The 26,038-nt window shown below is 45.8% G+C and overlaps 1 protein-coding gene across 1 annotated transcript in view; it reads left to right on the top strand.

Moving 5' to 3' along the window:
- The window catches only part of LOC106595012 (uncharacterized), a 31,955-nt gene extending 7,120 nt beyond the window's left edge, over window positions 1–24,835 (top strand). The window contains exon 4 of the mRNA XM_014186399.3: window positions 23,673–24,835. Within this exon, the coding sequence (XP_014041874.2) occupies window positions 23,673–24,643 (971 nt within the window). The 3' untranslated portion in view covers window positions 24,644–24,835. The remainder of the gene's footprint in view (window positions 1–23,672) is intronic.
- The last annotated feature ends 1,203 nt before the right edge of the window (window positions 24,836–26,038 follow it).

Genomic DNA, 26,038 nt, shown 5'->3' with positions numbered 1-26,038 from the left:
CATGGACAGACTTCGTTAGTGTGTTTGTGTCAGATTGACTTCTACCACATGGACAGACTGACTAGTACCACATGGACAGACTGACTTCTACCACATGGACAGACTGACTAGTACCACATGGACAGACTGACTAGTACCACATGGACAGACTGACTGGTACCACATGGATAGACTGACTAGTACCACGTGGATTGACTGACTAGTACCACGTGGATAGACTGACTAGTACCACGTGGATAGACTGACTAGTACCACGTGGACAGACTGACTAGTACCACGTGGACAGACTGACTAGGACCACATGGACAGACTGTCTAGTACCACATGGACAGACTTCGTTAGTGTGTTTGTGTCAGATTGACTTCTACCACATGGACAGACTGACTAGTACCACATGGACAGACTGACTAGTACCACATGGATAGACTGACTAGTACCACATGGATAGACTGACTAGTACCACATGGATAGACTGACTAGTACCACATGGACAGACTGACTAGTACCACATGGACAGACTGACTAGTACCACATGGACAGACTGACTAGTACCACATGGACAGACTGTCTAGTACCACATGGACAGACTGACTACTACCACATGGACAGACTTCGTTAGTGTGTTTGTGTCAGATTGACTTCTACCACATGGACAGACTGACTAGTACCACATGGACAGACTGACTAGTACCACATGGACAGACTGACTGGTACCACATGGATAGACTGACTAGTACCACGTGGATAGACTGACTAGTACCACGTGGATAGACTGACTAGTACCACGTGGATAGACTGACTAGTACCACGTGGATAGACTGACTTGTACCACGTGGATAGACTGACTAGTAACACATGGACAGACTGACTAGTACCACATGGACAGACTGTCTAGTACCACATGGACAGACTGACTACTACCACATGGACAGACTTCGTTAGTGTGTTTGTGTCAGATTGACTTCTACCACATGGACAGACTGACTAGTACCACATGGACAGACTGACTAGTACCACATGGACAGACTGACTGGTACCACATGGATAGACTGACTAGTACCACGTGGATAGACTGACTAGTACCACGTGGATAGACTGACTAGTACCACGTGGATAGACTGACTAGTACCACGTGGATAGACTGACTTGTACCACGTGGATAGACTGACTAGTACCACATGGATAGACTGACTAGTACCACATGGATAGACTGACTAGTACCACATGGACAGACTGACTAGTACCACATGGACAGACTGACTAGTACCACATGGACAGACTTCGTTAGTGTGTTTGTGTCAGATTGACTTCTACCACATGGACAGACTGACTAGTACCACATGGACAGACTGACTAGTACCACATGGACAGACTGACTAGTACCACATGGACAGACTGACTAGTACCACATGGACAGACTGACTAGTACCACATGGATAGACTGACTAGTACCACATGGATAGACTGACTAGTACCACATGGATAGACTGACTAGTACCACATGGATAGACTGACTAGTACCACATGGACAGACTGATTAGTACCACATGGACAGACTGACTAGTACCAGATGGACAGACCGTCTAGTACCACATGGACAGACCGACTAGTACCACATGGATAGACTGACTAGTACCACATGGATAGACTGACTAGTACCACATGGACAGACTGACTAGTACCACATGGACAGACTGTCTAGTACCACATGGACAGACTGACTAGTACCACATGGACAGACTGTCTAGTACCACATGGACAGACTGACTAGTACCACATGGACAGACTGACTAGTACCACATGGACAGACTGACTAGTACCACATGGACAGACTTCATTAGTGTGTTTGTGTCAGTCTGTCCATGTGGTAGAAGTCAATCTGACACAAACACACTAACGAAGTCTGTCCATGTGGTAGTAGTCAGTCTGTCCATGTGGTACTAGACAGTCTGTCCATGTGGTACTAGTCAGTCTGTCCATGTGGTACTAGTCAGTCTGTCCATGTGGTCCTAGTCAGTCTGTCCATGTGGTCCTAGTCAGTCTGTCCATGTGGTACTAGTCAGTCTGTCCATGTGGTACTAGTCAGTCTGTCCATGTGGTCCTAGTCAGTCTGTCCATGTGGTACTAGTCAGTCTGTCCATGTGGTACTAGACAGTCTGTCCATGTGGTAGAAGTCAATCTGACACAAACACACTAACGAAGTCTGTCCATGTGGTACTAGACAGTCTGTCCATGTGGTACTAGTCAGTCTGTCCATGTGGTACTAGTCAGTCTGTCCATGTGGTACTAGTCAGTCTGTCCATGTGGTACTAGTCAGTCTGTCCATGTGGTAGAAGTCAATCTGACACAAACACACTAACGAAGTCTGTCCATGTGGTACTAGACAGTCTGTCCATGTGGTACTAGTCAGTCTGTCCATGTGCTACTAGTCAGTCTGTCCATGTGGTACTAGTCAGTCTGTCCATGTGGTAGAAGTCAGACTGACTAGTACCACATGGACAGACTGACTAGTAGCACATGGACAGACTGACTAGTACCACATGGACAGACTGTCTAGTACCACATGGACAGACTTCGTTAGTGTGTTTGTGTCAGATTGACTTCTACCACATGGACAGACTGACTAGTACCACATGGACAGACTGACTAGTACCACATGGACAGACTGACTAGTACCACATGGACAGACTGACTAGTACCACATGGACAGACTGTCTAGTACCACATGGACAGACTTCGTTAGTGTGTTTGTGTCAGATTGACTTCTACCACATGGACAGACTGTCTAGTACCACATGGACAGACTGACTAGTACCACATGGACAGACTGACTAGGACCACATGGACAGACTGACTAGTACCACATGGACAGACTGACTAGTACCACATGGACAGACTGACTAGGACCACATGGACAGACTGACTAGGACCACATGGACAGACTGACTAGTACCACATGGACAGACTGACTAGTACCACATGGACAGACTGTCTAGTACCACATGGACAGACTGACTACTACCACATGGACAGACTTCGTTAGTGTGTTTGTGTCAGATTGACTTCTACCACATGGACAGACTGACTAGTACCACATGGACAGACTGACTGGTACCACATGGATAGACTGACTAGTACCACATGGATAGACTGACTAGTACCACATGGATAGACTGACTAGTACCACGTGGATAGACTGACTAGTACCACGTGGATAGACTGACTAGTACCACGTGGATAGACTGACTAGTACCACGTGGATAGACTGACTAGTACCACGTGGATAGACTGACTAGTACCACGTGGACAGACTGACTAGTACCACGTGGACAGACTGACTAGTACCACATGGACAGACTGACTAGTACCACATGGACAGACTGACTAGTACCACATGGACAGACTGTCTAGTACCACATGGACAGACTGACTACTACCACATGGACAGACTTCGTTAGTGTGTTTGTGTCAGATTGACTTCTACCACATGGACAGACTGACTAGTACCACATGGACAGACTGACTAGTACCACATGGACAGACTGACTAGTACCACATGGACAGACTGTCTAGTACCACATGGACAGACTGACTACTACCACATGGACAGACTTCGTTAGTGTGTTTGTGTCAGATTGACTTCTACCACATGGACAGACTGACTAGTACCACATGGACAGACTGACTAGTACCACATGGACAGACTGACTAGTACCACATGGACAGACTGTCTAGTACCACATGGACAGACTGACTACTACCACATGGACAGACTTCGTTAGTGTGTTTGTGTCAGATTGACTTCTACCACATGGACAGACTGACTAGTACCACATGGACAGACTGACTAGTACCACATGGACAGACCGTCTAGTACCACATGGATAGACTGACTAGTACCACGTGGATAGACTGACTAGTACCACGTGGATAGACTGACTAGTACCACGTGGATAGACTGACTAGTACCACGTGGATAGACTGACTTGTACCACGTGGATAGACTGACTAGTAACACATGGACAGACTGACTAGTACCACATGGACAGACTGTCTAGTACCACATGGACAGACTGACTACTACCACATGGACAGACTTCGTTAGTGTGTTTGTGTCAGATTGACTTCTACCACATGGACAGACTGACTAGTACCACATGGACAGACTGACTAGTACCACATGGACAGACTGACTGGTACCACATGGATAGACTGACTAGTACCACGTGGATAGACTGACTAGTACCACGTGGATAGACTGACTAGTACCACGTGGATAGACTGACTAGTACCACGTGGATAGACTGACTTGTACCACGTGGATAGACTGACTAGTACCACATGGATAGACTGACTAGTACCACATGGATAGACTGACTAGTACCACATGGACAGACTGACTAGTACCACATGGACAGACTGACTAGTACCACATGGACAGACTTCGTTAGTGTGTTTGTGTCAGATTGACTTCTACCACATGGACAGACTGACTAGTACCACATGGACAGACTGACTAGTACCACATGGACAGACTGACTAGTACCACATGGACAGACTGACTAGTACCACATGGACAGACTGACTAGTACCACATGGACAGACTGACTAGTACCACATGGATAGACTGACTAGTACCACATGGATAGACTGACTAGTACCACATGGATAGACTGACTAGTACCACATGGATAGACTGACTAGTACCACATGGACAGACTGATTAGTACCACATGGACAGACTGACTAGTACCAGATGGACAGACCGTCTTGTACCACATGGACAGACCGACTAGTACCACATGGATAGACTGACTAGTACCACATGGATAGACTGACTAGTACCACATGGACAGACTGACTAGTACCACATGGACAGACTGTCTAGTACCACATGGACAGACTGACTAGTACCACATGGACAGACTGTCTAGTACCACATGGACAGACTGACTAGTACCACATGGACAGACTGACTAGTACCACATGGACAGACTGACTAGTACCACATGGACAGACTGACTAGTACCACATGGACAGACTTCATTAGTGTGTTTGTGTCAGATTGACTTCTACCACATGGACAGACTGACTAGTACCACATGGACAGACTGACTAGTAGCACATGGACAGACTGACTAGTACCACATGGACAGACTGTCTAGTACCACATGGACAGACTTCGTTAGTGTGTTTGTGTCAGATTGACTTCTACCACATGGACAGACTGACTAGTACCACATGGACAGACTGACTAGTACCACATGGACAGACTGACTAGTACCACATGGACAGACTGACTAGTACCACATGGACAGACTGTCTAGTACCACATGGACAGACTTCGTTAGTGTGTTTGTGTCAGATTGACTTCTACCACATGGACAGACTGTCTAGTACCACATGGACAGACTGACTAGTACCACATGGACAGACTGACTAGGACCACATGGACAGACTGACTAGTACCACATGGACAGACTGACTAGTACCACATGGACAGACTGACTAGGACCACATGGACAGACTGACTAGGACCACATGGACAGACTGACTAGTACCACATGGACAGACTGACTAGTACCACATGGACAGACTGTCTAGTACCACATGGACAGACTGACTACTACCACATGGACAGACTTCGTTAGTGTGTTTGTGTCAGATTGACTTCTACCACATGGACAGACTGACTAGTACCACATGGACAGACTGACTGGTACCACATGGATAGACTGACTAGTACCACATGGATAGACTGACTAGTACCACATGGATAGACTGACTAGTACCACGTGGATAGACTGACTAGTACCACGTGGATAGACTGACTAGTACCACGTGGATAGACTGACTAGTACCACGTGGATAGACTGACTAGTACCACGTGGATAGACTGACTAGTACCACGTGGACAGACTGACTAGTACCACGTGGACAGACTGACTAGTACCACATGGACAGACTGACTAGTACCACATGGACAGACTGACTAGTACCACATGGACAGACTGTCTAGTACCACATGGACAGACTGACTACTACCACATGGACAGACTTCGTTAGTGTGTTTGTGTCAGATTGACTTCTACCACATGGACAGACTGACTAGTACCACATGGACAGACTGACTAGTACCACATGGACAGACCGTCTAGTACCACATGGATAGACTGACTAGTACCACATGGATAGACTGACTAGTACCACATGGACAGACTGACTAGTACCACATGGACAGACTGTCTAGTACCACATGGACAGACTGACTAGTACCACATGGACAGACTGTCTAGTACCACATGGACAGACTGACTAGTACCACATGGACAGACTGACTAGTACCACATGGACAGACTGACTAGTACCACATGGACAGACTGTCTAGTACCACATGGACAGACTGACTACTACCACATGGACAGACTTCGTTAGTGTGTTTGTGTCAGATTGACTTCTACCACATGGACAGACTGACTAGTACCACATGGACAGACTGACTAGTACCACATGGACAGACCGTCTAGTACCACATGGATAGACTGACTAGTACCACATGGATAGACTGACTAGTACCACATGGATAGACTGACTAGTACCACATGGATAGACTGACTAGTACCACATGGACAGACTGACTAGTACCACATGGACAGACTGTCTAGTACCACATGGACAGACTGACTAGTACCACATGGACAGACTTCATTAGTGTGTTTGTGTCAGATTGACTTCTACCACATGGACAGACTGACTAGTACCACATGGACAGACTGACTAGTACCACATGGACAGACTGACTGGTACCACATGGACAGACTGACTAGTACCACATGGACAGACTGACTAGTACCACATGGACAGACTTCGTTAGTGTGTTTGTGTCAGATTGACTTCTACCACATGGACAGACTGACTAGTACCACATGGACAGACTGACTAGTACCACATGGATAGACTGACTAGTACCACATGGATAGACTGACTAGTACCACATGGATAGACTGACTAGTACCACATGGATAGACTGACTAGTACCACATGGACAGACTGACTAGTACCACATGGACAGACTGACTAGTACCACATGGACAGACTGACTAGTACCACATGGACAGACTGACTAGTACCACATGGACAGACTGACTAGTACCACATGGACAGACTGACTAGTACCACATGGACAGACTTCGTTAGTGTGTTTGTGTCAGATTGACTTCTACCACATGGACAGACTGACTAGTACCACAAGGACAGACTTCGTTAGTGTGTTTGTGTCAGATTGACTTCTACCACATGGACAGACTGACTAGTACCACATGGACAGACTGACTAGTACCACATGGACAGACTGACTAGTACCACATGGTTAGACTGACTAGTACCACATGGATAGACTGACTAGTACCACATGGATAGACTGACTAGTACCACATGGACAGACTGACTAGTACCACATGGACAGACTGACTAGTACCACATGGACAGACTGACTAGTACCACATGGACAGACTGACTAGTACCACATGGACAGACTGACTAGTACCACATGGACAGACTGACTAGTACCACATGGACAGACTGACTAGTACCACATGGACAGACTGACTAGTACCACATGGATAGACTGACTAGTACCACATGGACAGACTGACTAGTACCACATGGACAGACTGACTAGTACCACATGGACAGACCGTCTAGTACCACATGGATAGACTGACTAGTACCACATGGATAGACTGACTAGTACCACATGGATAGACTGACTAGTACCACATGGACAGACTGTCTAGTACCACATGGACAGACTGACTAGTACCACATGGACAGACTTCATTAGTGTGTTTGTGTCAGATTGACTTCTACCACATGGACAGACTGACTAGTACCACATGGACAGACTGACTAGTACCACATGGACAGACTTCGTTAGTGTGTTTGTGTCAGATTGACTTCTACCACATGGACAGACTGACTAGTACCACATGGACAGACTGACTAGTACCACATGGACAGACTGACTAGTACCACATGGACAGACTGACTAGTACCACATGGACAGACTGTCTAGTACCACATGGACAGACTTCGTTAGTGTGTTTGTGTCAGATTGACTTCTACCACATGGACAGACTGTCTAGTACCACATGGACAGACTGACTAGTACCACATGGACAGACTGACTAGGACCACATGGACAGACTGACTAGTACCACATGGACAGACTGACTAGTACCACATGGACAGACTGACTAGGACCACATGGACAGACTGACTAGGACCACATGGACAGACTGACTAGTACCACATGGACAGACTGACTAGTACCACATGGACAGACTGTCTAGTACCACATGGACAGACTGACTACTACCACATGGACAGACTTCGTTAGTGTGTTTGTGTCAGATTGACTTCTACCACATGGACAGACTGACTAGTACCACATGGACAGACTGACTGGTACCACATGGATAGACTGACTAGTACCACATGGATAGACTGACTAGTACCACATGGATAGACTGACTAGTACCACGTGGATAGACTGACTAGTACCACGTGGATAGACTGACTAGTACCACGTGGATAGACTGACTAGTACCACGTGGATAGACTGACTAGTACCACGTGGATAGACTGACTAGTACCACGTGGACAGACTGACTAGTACCACGTGGACAGACTGACTAGTACCACATGGACAGACTGACTAGTACCACATGGACAGACTGACTAGTACCACATGGACAGACTGTCTAGTACCACATGGACAGACTGACTACTACCACATGGACAGACTTCGTTAGTGTGTTTGTGTCAGATTGACTTCTACCACATGGACAGACTGACTAGTACCACATGGACAGACTGACTAGTACCACATGGACAGACTGACTAGTACCACATGGACAGACTGTCTAGTACCACATGGACAGACTGACTACTACCACATGGACAGACTTCGTTAGTGTGTTTGTGTCAGATTGACTTCTACCACATGGACAGACTGACTAGTACCACATGGACAGACTGACTAGTACCACATGGACAGACCGTCTAGTACCACATGGATAGACTGACTAGTACCACATGTATAGACTGACTAGTACCACATGGATAGACTGACTAGTACCACATGGACAGACTGACTAGTACCACATGGACAGACTGTCTAGTACCACATGGACAGACTGACTAGTACCACATGGACAGACTGTCTAGTACCACATGGACAGACTGACTAGTACCACATGGACAGACTGACTAGTACCACATGGACAGACTGACTAGTACCACATGGACAGACTGACTAGTACCACATGGACAGACTGTCTAGTACCACATGGACAGACTGACTACTACCACATGGACAGACTTCGTTAGTGTGTTTGTGTCAGATTGACTTCTACCACATGGACAGACTGACTAGTACCACATGGACAGACTGACTAGTACCACATGGACAGACCGTCTAGTACCACATGGATAGACTGACTAGTACCACATGGATAGACTGACTAGTACCACATGGATAGACTGACTAGTACCACATGGATAGACTGACTAGTACCACATGGACAGACTGACTAGTACCACATGGACAGACTGTCTAGTACCACATGGACAGACTGACTAGTACCACATGGACAGACTTCATTAGTGTGTTTGTGTCAGATTGACTTCTACCACATGGACAGACTGACTAGTACCACATGGACAGACTGACTAGTACCACATGGACAGACTGACTGGTACCACATGGACAGACTGACTAGTACCACATGGACAGACTGACTAGTACCACATGGACAGACTTCGTTAGTGTGTTTGTGTCAGATTGACTTCTACCACATGGACAGACTGACTAGTACCACATGGACAGACTGACTAGTACCACATGGATAGACTGACTAGTACCACATGGATAGACTGACTAGTACCACATGGATAGACTGACTAGTACCACATGGATAGACTGACTAGTACCACATGGACAGACTGACTAGTACCACATGGACAGACTGACTAGTACCACATGGACAGACTGACTAGTACCACATGGACAGACTGACTAGTACCACATGGACAGACTGACTAGTACCACATGGACAGACTGACTAGTACCACATGGACAGACTTCGTTAGTGTGTTTGTGTCAGATTGACTTCTACCACATGGACAGACTGACTAGTACCACAAGGACAGACTTCGTTAGTGTGTTTGTGTCAGATTGACTTCTACCACATGGACAGACTGACTAGTACCACATGGACAGACTGACTAGTACCACATGGACAGACTGACTAGTACCACATGGTTAGACTGACTAGTACCACATGGATAGACTGACTAGTACCACATGGATAGACTGACTAGTACCACATGGACAGACTGACTAGTACCACATGGACAGACTGACTAGTACCACATGGATAGACTGACTAGTACCACATGGACAGACTGACTAGTACCACATGGACAGACTGACTAGTACCACATGGACAGACTGACTAGTACCACATGGACAGACTGACTAGTACCACATGGACAGACTGACTAGTACCACATGGATAGACTGACTAGTACCACATGGACAGACTGACTAGTACCACATGGACAGACTGACTAGTACCACATGGACAGACCGTCTAGTACCACATGGATAGACTGACTAGTACCACATGGATAGACTGACTAGTACCACATGGATAGACTGACTAGTACCACATGGACAGACTGACTAGTACCACATGGACAGACTGTCTAGTACCACATGGACAGACTGACTAGTACCACATGGACAGACTTCATTAGTGTGTTTGTGTCAGATTGACTTCTACCACATGGACAGACTGACTAGTACCACATGGACAGACTGACTAGTACCACCTGGACAGACTGACTGGTACCACATGGACAGACTGACTAGTACCACATGGACAGACTGACTAGTACCACATGGACAGACTGACTAGTACCACATGGACAGACTGACTAGTACCACATGGACAGACTGACTAGTACCACATGGACAGACTGACTAGTACCACATGGACAGACTGTCTAGTACCACATGGACAGACTGTCTAGTACCACATGGACAGACTGTCTAGTACCACATGGACAGACTTCGTTAGTGTGTTTGTGTCAGATTGACTTCTACCACATGGACAGACTGACTAGTACCACATGGATAGACTGACTAGTACCACATGGACAGACTGACTAGTACCACATGGACAGACTGACTAGGACCACATGGACAGACTGACTAGGACCACATGGACAGACTGACTGGTACCACATGGACAGACTGACTGGTACCACATGGACAGACTGACTAGTACCACATGGACAGACTGACTAGTACCACATGGACAGACTGACTAGTACCACATGGACAGACTGACTAGTACCACATGGACAGACTGTCTAGTACCACATGGACAGACTGACTACTACCACATGGACAGACTTCGTTAGTGTGTTTGTGTCAGATTGACTTCTACCACATGGACAGACTGACTAGTACCACATGGACAGACTGACTAGTACCACATGGACAGACTGACTAGTACCACATGGACAGACTGTCTAGTACCACATGGACAGACTGACTACTACCACATGGACAGACTTCGTTAGTGTGTTTGTGTCAGATTGACTTCTACCACATGGACAGACTGACTAGTACCACATGGACAGACTGACTAGTACCACATGGACAGACCGTCTAGTACCACATGGATAGACTGACTAGTACCACATGGATAGACTGACTAGTACCACATGGATAGACTGACTAGTACCACATGGACAGACTGACTAGTACCACATGGACAGACTGTCTAGTACCACATGGACAGACTGACTAGTACCACATGGACAGACTGTCTAGTACCACATGGACAGACTGACTAGTACCACATGGACAGACTGACTAGTACCACATGGACAGACTGACTAGTACCACATGGACAGACTGACTAGTACCACATGGACAGACTGTCTAGTACCACATGGACAGACTGACTACTACCACATGGACAGACTTCGTTAGTGTGTTTGTGTCAGATTGACTTCTACCACATGGACAGACTGACTAGTACCACATGGACAGACTGACTAGTACCACATGGACAGACCGTCTAGTACCACATGGATAGACTGACTAGTACCACATGGATAGACTGACTAGTACCACATGGATAGACTGACTAGTACCACATGGACAGACTGACTAGTACCACATGGACAGACTGTCTAGTACCACATGGACAGACTGACTAGTACCACATGGACAGACTTCATTAGTGTGTTTGTGTCAGATTGACTTCTACCACATGGACAGACTGACTAGTACCACATGGACAGACTGACTAGTACCACATGGACAGACTGACTGGTACCACATGGACAGACTGACTAGTACCACATGGACAGACTGACTAGTACCACATGGACAGACTGACTAGTACCACATGGACAGACTGACTAGTACCACATGGACAGACTGACTAGTACCACATGGACAGACTGACTAGTACCACATGGACAGACTGTCTAGTACCACATGGACATACTGTCTAGTACCACATGGACAGACTGACTAGTACCACATGGACAGACTTCGTTAGTGTGTTTGTGTCAGATTGACTTCTACCACATGGACAGACTGACTAGTACCACATGGATAGACTGACTAGTACCACATGGACAGACTGACTAGTACCACATGGACAGACTGACTAGGACCACATGGACAGACTGACTAGGACCACATGGACAGACTGACTGGTACCACATGGACAGACTGACTGGTACCACATGGACAGACTGACTAGTACCACATGGACAGACTGACTAGTACCACATGGACAGACTGACTAGTACCACATGGACAGACTGACTAGTACCACATGGAAAGACTGTCTAGTACCACATGGACAGACTTCGTTAGTGTGTTTGTGTCAGATTGACTTCTACCACATGGACAGACTGACTAGTACCACATGGACAGACTGACTAGTACCACATGGATAGACTGACTAGTACCACATGGATAGACTGACTAGTACCACATGGATAGACTGACTAGTACCACATGGATAGACTGACTAGTACCACATGGACAGACTGACTAGTACCACATGGACAGACTGACTAGTACCACATGGACAGACTGACTAGTACCACATGGACAGACTGACTAGTACTACATGGACAGACTGACTAGTACCACATGGACAGACTGACTAGTACCACATGGACAGACTTCGTTAGTGTGTTTGTGTCAGATTGACTTCTACCACATGGACAGACTGACTAGTACCACAAGGACAGACTTCGTTAGTGTGTTTGTGTCAGATTGACTTCTACCACATGGACAGACTGACTAGTACCACATGGACAGACTGACTAGTACCACATGGACAGACTGACTAGTACCACATGGTTAGACTGACTAGTACCACATGGATAGACTGACTAGTACCACATGGATAGACTGACTAGTACCACATGGACAGACTGACTAGTACCACATGGACAGACTGACTAGTACCACATGGACAGACTGACTAGTACCACATGGACAGACTGACTAGTACCACATGGACAGACTGACTAGTACCACATGGACAGACTGACTAGTACCACATGGACAGACTGACTAGTACCACATGGATAGACTGACTAGTACCACATGGATAGACTGACTAGTACCACATGGACAGACTGACTAGTACCACATGGACAGACTGACTAGTACCACATGGACAGACTGTCTAGTACCACATGGACATACTGTCTAGTACCACATGGACAGACTGACTAGTACCACATGGACAGACTTCGTTAGTGTGTTTGTGTCAGATTGACTTCTACCACATGGACAGACTGACTAGTACCACATGGATAGACTGACTAGTACCACATGGACAGACTGACTAGTACCACATGGACAGACTGACTAGGACCACATGGACAGACTGACTAGGACCACATGGACAGACTGACTGGTACCACATGGACAGACTGACTGGTACCACATGGACAGACTGACTAGTACCACATGGACAGACTGACTAGTACCACATGGACAGACTGACTAGTACCACATGGACAGACTGACTAGTACCACATGGAAAGACTGTCTAGTACCACATGGACAGACTTCGTTAGTGTGTTTGTGTCAGATTGACTTCTACCACATGGACAGACTGACTAGTACCACATGGACAGACTGACTAGTACCACATGGATAGACTGACTAGTACCACATGGATAGACTGACTAGTACCACATGGATAGACTGACTAGTACCACATGGATAGACTGACTAGTACCACATGGACAGACTGACTAGTACCACATGGACAGACTGACTAGTACCACATGGACAGACTGACTAGTACCACATGGACAGACTGACTAGTACTACATGGACAGACTGACTAGTACCACATGGACAGACTGACTAGTACCACATGGACAGACTTCGTTAGTGTGTTTGTGTCAGATTGACTTCTACCACATGGACAGACTGACTAGTACCACAAGGACAGACTTCGTTAGTGTGTTTGTGTCAGATTGACTTCTACCACATGGACAGACTGACTAGTACCACATGGACAGACTGACTAGTACCACATGGACAGACTGACTAGTACCACATGGTTAGACTGACTAGTACCACATGGATAGACTGACTAGTACCACATGGATAGACTGACTAGTACCACATGGACAGACTGACTAGTACCACATGGACAGACTGACTAGTACCACATGGACAGACTGACTAGTACCACATGGACAGACTGACTAGTACCACATGGACAGACTGACTAGTACCACATGGACAGACTGACTAGTACCACATGGACAGACTGACTAGTACCACATGGATAGACTGACTAGTACCACATGGATAGACTGACTAGTACCACATGGACAGACTGACTAGTACCACATGGACAGACTGACTAGTACCACATGGACAGACCGTCTAGTACCACATGGATAGACTGACTAGTACCACATGGATAGACTGACTAGTACCACATGGATAGACTGACTAGTACCACATGGACAGACTGACTAGTACCACATGGACAGACTGTCTAGTACCACATGGACAGACTGACTAGTACCACATGGACAGACTTCATTAGTGTGTTTGTGTCAGATTGACTTCTACCACATGGACAGACTGACTAGTACCACATGGACAGACTGACTAGTACCACATGGACAGACTGACTGGTACCACATGGACAGACTGACTAGTACCACATGGACAGACTGACTAGTACCACATGGACAGACTGACTAGTACCACATGGACAGACTGACTAGTACCACATGGACAGACTGACTAGTACCACATGGACAGACTGACTAGTACCACATGGACAGACTGTCTAGTACCACATGGACAGACTGTCTAGTACCACATGGACAGACTTCGTTAGTGTGTTTGTGTCAGATTGACTTCTACCACATGGACAGACTGACTAGTACCACATGGATAGACTGACTAGTACCACATGGACAGACTGACTAGTACCACATGGACAGACTGACTAGGACCACATGGACAGACTGACTAGGACCACATGGACAGACTGACTGGTACCACATGGACAGACTGACTGGTACCACATGGACAGACTGACTAGTACCACATGGACAGACTGACTAGTACCACATGGACAGACTGACTAGTACCACATGGACAGACTGACTAGTACCACATGGAAAGACTGTCTAGTACCACATGGACAGACTTCGTTAGTGTGTTTGTGTCAGATTGACTTCTACCACATGGACAGACTGACTAGTACCACATGGACAGACTGACTAGTACCACATGGATAGACTGACTAGTACCACATGGATAGACTGACTAGTACCACATGGATAGACTGACTAGTACCACATGGATAGACTGACTAGTACCACATGGACAGACTGACTAGTACCACATGGACAGACTGACTAGTACCACATGGACAGACTGACTAGTACCACATGGACAGACTGACTAGTACCACATGGACAGACTGACTAGTACCACATGGAAAGACTGTCTAGTACCACATGGACAGACTTCGTTAGTGTGTTTGTGTCAGATTGACTTCTACCACATGGACAGACTGACTAGTACCACATGGACAGACTGACTAGTACCACATGGATAGACTGACTAGTACCACATGGATAGACTGACTAGTACCACATGGATAGACTGACTAGTACCACATGGATAGACTGACTAGTACCACATGGACAGACTGACTAGTACCACATGGACAGACTGACTAGTACCACATGGACAGACTGACTAGTACCACATGGACAGACTGACTAGTACTACATGGACAGACTGACTAGTACCACATGGACAGACTGACTAGTACCACAAGGACAGACTTCGTTAGTGTGTTTGTGTCAGATTGACTTCTACCACATGGACAGACTGACTAGTACCACATGGACAGACTGACTAGTACCACATGGACAGACTGACTAGTACCACATGGTTAGACTGACTAGTACCACATGGATAGACTGACTAGTACCACATGGATAGACTGACTAGTACCACATGGACAGACTGACTAGTACCACATGGACAGACTGACTAGTACCACATGGACAGACTGACTAGTACCACATGGACAGACTGACTAGTACCACATGGACAGACTGACTAGTACCACATGGACAGACTGACTAGTACCACATGGACAGACTGACTAGTACCACATGGATAGACTGACTAGTACCACATGGATAGACTGACTAGTACCACATGGACAGACTGACTAGTACCACATGGACAGACTGACTAGTACCACATGGACAGACCGTCTAGTACCACATGGATAGACTGACTAGTACCACATGGATAGACTGACTAGTACCACATGGATAGACTGACTAGTACCACATGGACAGACTGTCTAGTACCACATGGACAGACTGTCTAGTACCACATGGACAGACTGACTAGTACCACATGGACAGACTTCATTAGTGTGTTTGTGTCAGATTGACTTCTACCACATGGACAGACTGACTAGTACCACATGGACAGACTGACTAGTACCACATGGACAGACTGACTGGTACCACATGGACAGACTGACTAGTACCACATGGACAGACTGACTAGTACCACATGGACAGACTGACTAGTACCACATGGACAGACTGACTAGTACCACATGGACAGACTGACTAGTACCACATGGACAGACTGACTAGTACCACATGGACAGACTGTCTAGTACCACATGGACAGACTGTCTAGTACCACATGGACAGACTTCGTTAGTGTGTTTGTGTCAGATTGACTTCTACCACATGGACAGACTGACTAGTACCACATGGATAGACTGACTAGTACCACATGGACAGACTGACTAGTACCACATGGACAGACTGACTAGGACCACATGGACAGACTGACTAGGACCACATGGACAGACTGACTGGTACCACATGGACAGACTGACTGGTACCACATGGACAGACTGACTAGTACCACATGGACAGACTGACTAGTACCACATGGACAGACTGACTAGTACCACATGGACAGACTGACTAGTACCACATGGAAAGACTGTCTAGTACCACATGGACAGACTTCGTTAGTGTGTTTGTGTCAGATTGACTTCTACCACATGGACAGACTGACTAGTACCACATGGACAGACTGACTAGTACCACATGGATAGACTGACTAGTACCACATGGATAGACTGACTAGTACCACATGGATAGACTGACTAGTACCACATGGATAGACTGACTAGTACCACATGGACAGACTGACTAGTACCACATGGACAGACTGACTAGTACCACATGGACAGACTGACTAGTACCACATGGACAGACTGACTAGTACCACATGGACAGACTTCGTTAGTGTGTTTGTGTCAGATTGACTTCTACCACATGGACAGACTGACTAGTACCACAAGGACAGACTTCGTTAGTGTGTTTGTGTCAGATTGACTTCTACCACATGGACAGACTGACTAGTACCACATGGACAGACTGACTAGTACCACATGGACAGACTGACTAGTACCACATGGTTAGACTGACTAGTACCACATGGATAGACTGACTAGTACCACATGGACATACTGACTAGTACCACATGGACAGACTGACTAGTACCACATGGATAGACTGACTAGTACCACATGGACAGACTGACTAGTACCACATGGACAGACTGACTAGTACCACATGGACAGACTGACTAGTACCACATGGACAGACTGACTAGTACCACATGGACAGACTGACTAGTACCACATGGATAGACTGACTAGTACCACATGGACAGACTGACTAGTACCACATGGACAGACTGACTAGTACCACATGGACAGACCGTCTAGTACCACATGGATAGACCGACTAGTACCACATGGATAGACCGACTAGTACCACATGGATAGACTGACTAGTACCACATGGACAGACTGACTAGTACCACATGGAAAGACTGTCTAGTACCACATGGACAGACTGACTAGTACCACATGGACAGACTGTCTAGTACCACATGGACAGACTGTCTAGTACCACATGGACAGACTGTCTAGTACCACATGGACAGACTGACTAGTACCACATGGACAGACTTCATTAGTGTGTTTGTATCAGATTGACTTCTACCACATGGACAGACTGACTAGTACCACATGGACAGACTGACTAGTACCACATGGACAGACTGACTAGTACCACATGGACAGACTGACTAGTACCACATGGACAGACTGTCTAGTACCACATGGACAGACTTCGTTAGTGTGTTTGTGTCAGATTGACTTCTACCACATGGACAGACTGACTTCTACCACATGGACAGACTGACTAGTACCACATGGACAGACTGACTAGTACCACATGGACAGACTGACTAGTACCACATGGACAGACTGTCTAGTACCACATGGACAGACTGTCTAGTACCACATGGACAGACTGACTAGTACCACATGGACAGACTGACTAGTACCACATGGACAGACTGACTAGTACCACATGGACAGACTGACTAGTACCACATGGACAGACTGACTAGTACCACATGGACAGACTGACTAGGACCACATGGACAGACTGACTAGGACCACATGGACAGACTGACTAGTACCACATGGAAAGACTGTCTAGTACCACATGGACAGACTTCGTTAGTGTGTTTGTGTCAGATTGACTTCTACCACATGGACAGACTGACTAGTACCACATGGACAGACTGAGTAGTACCACATGGATAGACTGACTAGTACCACATGGATAGACTGACTAGTACCACATGGACATACTGACTAGTACCACATGGACAGACTGACTAGTACCACATGGACAGACTGACTAGTACCACATGGACAGACTGTCTAGTACCACATGGACAGACTGACTACTACCACATGGACAGACTTCGTTAGTGTGTTTGTGTCAGATTGACTTCTACCACATGGACAGACTGACTAGTACCACATGGACAGACTGACTAGTACCACATGGACAGACTGACTGGTACCACATGGATAGACTGACTAGTACCACATGGATAGACTGACTAGTACCACATGGATAGACTGACTAGTACCACGTGGATAGACTGACTAGTACCACGTGGATAGACTGACTAGTACCACGTGGATAGACTGACTAGTACCACGTGGACAGACTGACTAGTACCACATGGACAGACTGACTAGTACCACATGGACAGACTGACTAGTACCACATGGACAGACTGTCTAGTACCACATGGACAGACTGACTACTACCACATGGACAGACTTCGTTAGTGTGTTTGTGTCAGATTGACTTCTACCACATGGACAGACTGACTAGTACCACATGGACAGACTGACTAGTACCACATGGACAGACCGTCTAGTACCACATGGATAGACTGACTAGTACCACATGGATAGACTGACTAGTACCACATGGATAGACTGACTAGTACCACATGGACAGACTGACTAGTACCACATGGACAGACTGACTAGTACCACATGGACAGACTGACTAGTACCACATGGACAGACTGACTAGTACCACATGGACAGACTGTCTAGTACCACATGGACAGACTGTCTAGTACCACATGGACAGACTGTCTAGTACCACATGGACAGACTGACTAGTACCACATGGACAGACTGACTAGTACCACATGGACAGACTTCATTAGTGTGTTTGTGTCAGATTGACTTCTACCACATGGACAGACTGACTAGTACCACATGGACAGACTGACTAGTACCACATGGACAGACTGACTAGTACCACATGGACAGACTGACTAGTACCACATGGACAGACTGACTAGTACCACATGGACAGACCGTCTAGTACCACATGGATAGACCGACTAGTACCACATGGATAGACCGACTAGTACCACATGGATAGACTGACTAGTACCACATGGACAGACTGACTAGTACCACATGGAAAGACTGTCTAGTACCACATGGACAGACTGACTAGTACCACATGGACAGACTGTCTAGTACCACATGGACAGACTGTCTAGTACCACATGGACAGACTGTCTAGTACCACATGGACAGACTGACTAGTACCACATGGACAGACTGACTAGTACCACATGGACAGACTGACTAGTACCACATGGACAGACTTCATTAGTGTGTTTGTATCAGATTGACTTCTACCACATGGACAGACTGACTAGTACCACATGGACAGACTGACTAGTACCACATGGACAGACTGACTAGTACCACATGGACAGACTGACTAGTACCACATGGACAGACTGTCTAGTACCACATGGACAGACTTCGTTAGTGTGTTTGTGTCAGATTGACTTCTACCACATGGACAGACTGACTTCTACCACATGGACAGACTGACTAGTACCACATGGACAGACTGACTAGTACCACATGGACAGACTGACTAGTACCACATGGACAGACTGTCTAGTACCACATGGACAGACTGTCTAGTACCACATGGACAGACTGACTAGTACCACATGGACAGACTGACTAGTACCACATGGACAGACTGACTAGTACCACATGGACAGACTGACTAGTACCACATGGACAGACTGACTAGGACCACATGGACAGACTGACTAGGACCACATGGACAGACTGACTAGGACCACATGGACAGACTGACTAGTACCACATGGACAGACTGACTAGTACCACATGGAAAGACTGTCTAGTACCACATGGACAGACTTCGTTAGTGTGTTTGTGTCAGATTGACTTCTACCACATGGACAGACTGACTAGTACCACATGGACAGACTGAGTAGTACCACATGGATAGACTGACTAGTACCACATGGATAGACTGACTAGTACCACATGGACATACTGACTAGTACCACATGGACAGACTGACTAGTACCACATGGACAGACTGACTAGTACCACATGGACAGACTGACTAGTACCACATGGACAGACTGTCTAGTACCACATGGACAGACTGACTACTACCACATGGACAGACTTCGTTAGTGTGTTTGTGTCAGATTGACTTCTACCACATGGACAGACTGACTAGTACCACATGGACAGACTGACTAGTACCACATGGACAGACTGACTGGTACCACATGGATAGACTGACTAGTACCACATGGATAGACTGACTAGTACCACATGGATAGACTGACTAGTACCACGTGGATAGACTGACCAGTACCACGTGGATAGACTGACTAGTACCACGTGGATAGACTGACTAGTACCACGTGGATAGACTGACTAGTACCACGTGGACAGACTGACTAGTACCACATGGACAGACTGACTAGTACCACATGGACAGACTGACTAGTACCACATGGACAGACTGTCTAGTACCACATGGACAGACTGACTACTACCACATGGACAGACTTCGTTAGTGTGTTTGTGTCAGATTGACTTCTACCACATGGACAGACTGACTAGTACCACATGGACAGACTGACTAGTACCACATGGACAGACCGTCTAGTACCACATGGATAGACTGACTAGTACCACATGGATAGACTGACTAGTACCACATGGATAGACTGACTAGTACCACATGGACAGACTGACTAGTACCACATGGACAGACTGACTAGTACCACATGGACAGACTGACTAGTACCACATGGACAGACTGACTAGTACCACATGGACAGACTGACTAGTACCACATGGACAGACTGACTAGTACCACATGGACAGACTGTCTAGTACCACATGGACAGACTGACTAGTACCACATGGACAGACTTCGTTAGTGTGTTTGTGTCAGATTGACTTCTACCACATGGACAGACTGACTAGTACCACATGGACAGACTGACTAGTACCACATGGACAGACTGACTAGTACCACATGGATAGACTGACTAGTACCACATGGATAGACTGACTAGTACCACATGGATAGACTGACTAGTACCACATGGACAGACTGACTAGTACCAACTGGACAGACTGACTAGTACCACATGGACAGACTGACTAGTACCACATGGACAGACTGACTAGTACCACACGGACAGACTGACTAGTACCACACGGACAGACTGACTAGTACCACATGGACAGACTTCATTAGTGTGTTTGTGGGGAGCATGCTGTTTATTTAGTCAGGCATTGCCCACATTATTCTGACATATTTTAGAATGTTAATTATGTGAACGTCAATGCAAAATACTGTTGGGTAGGCTTATTAAAAATATATTTTTTTAGCCTGCTGGGGTGAGTTTTTAATCCTGTAGGCTATTACAACAATTCATCTTAAAATGTACGTTTTTGAAAATTACAATGAAGTGCTTGAGAAGTCCTTGAATTTGACTGTAAGAACCCGGTATGGGCTACTTGCTCAGCCAGCAAATGAAAGGTAAAATCACCTGCTATTGAAATTATGCATGCATCATTTACTTTCCTGCTGGATCGTCACCCTGGACAGTTTTTTTTGCTTTCTTTTATCAGGCCAGTAAATTTCAGTTGGTGCTGAACCCAGTGTGCCACTGGTAAATGTACCTCAATGTTGAACCCTGTGTGTGCGCGGTGCATGTTGGTCCTATATGTCTACCACTCCGTGTAGCCGTTAGTGATACTAATGTATTCAGGTAGACGGAATGACAAGGTAACTACAAAGGTACCACATGGACAGACTGACTAGTACCACAAAGTATTCTATGCCTACCTGGCAGAATCGTGATTATTTGCATCAATCCGGTGGCTATTTTGTTTGAAAAAATCCCATTGCAACTGCATCACAGATAGACTGGTGTCTGGTGGCACTTCAATTAAAGGGTAACTACACCAAAAAAATCACATTTTTCCCAGATCTCAAAAATGACACTGTTGTGGTTGTCTCACCTAGCTACCTTAAGATGGATGCACTAACTGCAAGTTGCTCTGGATAGTGACCATACTATTCCCTTAAATCCACACAGTGTAAAATACATGGGTCATGTAAACAGTAGAGCACATGCATCACATGCTAAGAGCACTTGACTGTAAGTCTCTCTGGATAAGAGCGTCTGCTAAATGACTAAAATATAAATGTATGTGGAGATTTCATTCAGGTCTCCCTGTTTTAATCACTCTGTTTGTCTTTGGCAGAAGAGAGACCCGACTCAGAGGAACCAGACACGTCTGAACCAGCGAGACGACACCACTGTTCACAGTGTGGAAAGAGTTATACCCGTTTATGGAGCCTGAAGAACCATAAGAGAACACATGCAGAGAAGAAGTCTTACAACTGTTCCCAGTGTGGAAAGAGTTTTAACCATTTAGGGAATCTTAAAAACCACAAGAGAACACATGCAGAGAAGAAGTCTTACAACTGCTCTCAGTGTGCAAAGAGTTTTACTCATTTATGTAACCTAAAATCGCATGAGAGACGACACACAGGAGATAAGCCTTACCAATGCTCTCAGTGTGGTAAGCGATTTATTGAGTCAACAGAACTGAAAGTTCATAAGAGAATACACACAGGGGAAAAACCATTCCAATGCGCTCAGTGTGTAAAGACATTTTCCCGACCAGGGGACCTGAAATCACATGAGAGAATACACACAGGGGAAAAGCCTTACCACTGTTCCCATTGTGAAAAGAGTTTCAGCTGGTCAGGAACACTGAAAGAGCATGAGAGAATGCACACAGGAGAAAAGCCATTCCAATGCGCTCAGTGTGGAAAGGGTTTTGGCCAGTTACGGTACCTGAAAACGCACGAGATGATTCACACAGGAGAGAAGCCTTTCCAGTGCTCTCAGTGTGGAAAGAGTTTTATCCTGTTAGTAAACCTGAAATCACATGAGAGAATACACACAGGGGAAAAGCCATACCATTGTTCCCATTGTGAAAAGAGTTTCAGCTGGTCAGGGACACTGAAAGAGCATGAGAGAATACACACAGGAGAAAAGCCATTCCAATGCTCTCAATGTGGAAAGGGTTTTACCCAGTCAGGGAGCCTGAAAACGCATGAGAGAATGCACACAGGAGAAAAGCCTTTCCATTGCTCCCAATGTGGAAAGAGTTTTACCCAATTAAGGAGCCTGAAAAGTCATGTGGTGACACACAAAGGAGGGTAGCCACACCTCTGTTCCCTGTGTGGAAAGAGTTTTACCCAATTAAGGGTCCTGAAAGAGCATAAAATAATACATACACTCTTCATGTCACTCATTTTCAGAGGACCTGAAGTCACATGAGAGAAAGAGGCTGTGTTCTGACTGAGAATGTGATTTTGTCATGAAATCTAATTGTATATTAAATCATACTCACAATTAGGCCTACATTTGTTTTTCTTTTTTCATCTTGAGGCATGGTCATGTGATAGGGGCAGGTCTGATTTGAACAACTACATTTTCAATTTTGTTTTGATTATAAACTTTGATTGGATACAAACTATTAGCTTAAATGTTATAATTTGGATATTTCAAAATGTAACTTAACATATAGATGAATATAATTAGCATTAATAATTAGCATTATTCTGACCTTGATTCTTTAACCTTGCAACATATTTAATTTAGTTTTTGGTTTTTCATCGAGTAAATTTGTGTACTATTCATCAAGACAAAGGAGTATGAAACTGATTACTTGTTCTGATAAAATTTTTACATTTGAGTAATTTAGCAGACACTCTTATCCAGGGCGATTTACACAAGCAATTAGGGTTAAGTTCCTTGTTCAAGGACACATCGACAGATTTATCAGCTAGTCGGCTGGGGGATTCTAACCATCGACCTTTCAGTTACTGGCCCAACACCAGACTACCTGCCGCCCTAAAGTCTTTCCTTGATTCTTTGCGTCCTCCCCCCTCCAAAACTCATTGGAGAAGAAGATCTGAGATGATCTGCGATGCAGTGCCTAAGACTGCTGCAGGAGGCCCCGGAAAACATTTTTAAACAGACTTTAAAATCAACAATCATACACTACGTGACCAAAAGTATGTGGACAGCTGCTCATCGAACATCTCATTCCAAAATCATTGGCATTAATATGGAATTGGTCCAACCTTTGCTGCTCTTACAGCCTCCCTCCGCTCTTCTGGGAAGGCTTTCCACTAGATGCTGGAACATTGCTGCAGGTACTTGATTTCATTCAGCCACGAGCATTATTGAGGTCCGGCACTGATGTTGGGCGATTAGGCTCGCAGTGGGTTCAGAAAAACTGACAAAAGAATATACAAATTATACCTCCAACCCAAAGGGCACTTTAGAGACTGGAAGGACAAAGGGGCATGTGCTCTACACAGGTAGAGCCATATCTGTCCATTTTGCAAAGTGGGTATTGCTTCATGTGGCAACACCACCACTCAACTAAATAGCCCATATGCCACTGGGTGAGAGAAGTTTTCATTATTTTTGGGCAGAATTATTTTACCTTTATTTAACTAGGCAAGTCAGTTAAGAACAAATTCTTATTTTCAATGACGGCCTAGGAACAGTGGGTTAACTGCCTTGTTCAGGGGGAGAACGACAGAT

This window comes from Salmo salar, chromosome 02 (assembly GCF_965601325.2).
Source record: "Salmo salar chromosome 02, fSalSal1, whole genome shotgun sequence".
Taxonomy (NCBI): domain Eukaryota; kingdom Metazoa; phylum Chordata; class Actinopteri; order Salmoniformes; family Salmonidae; genus Salmo; species Salmo salar.
The sequence above is the reverse complement of the archived record's forward strand: the minus strand, read 5'-3'. Positions and strand labels throughout refer to the sequence as shown.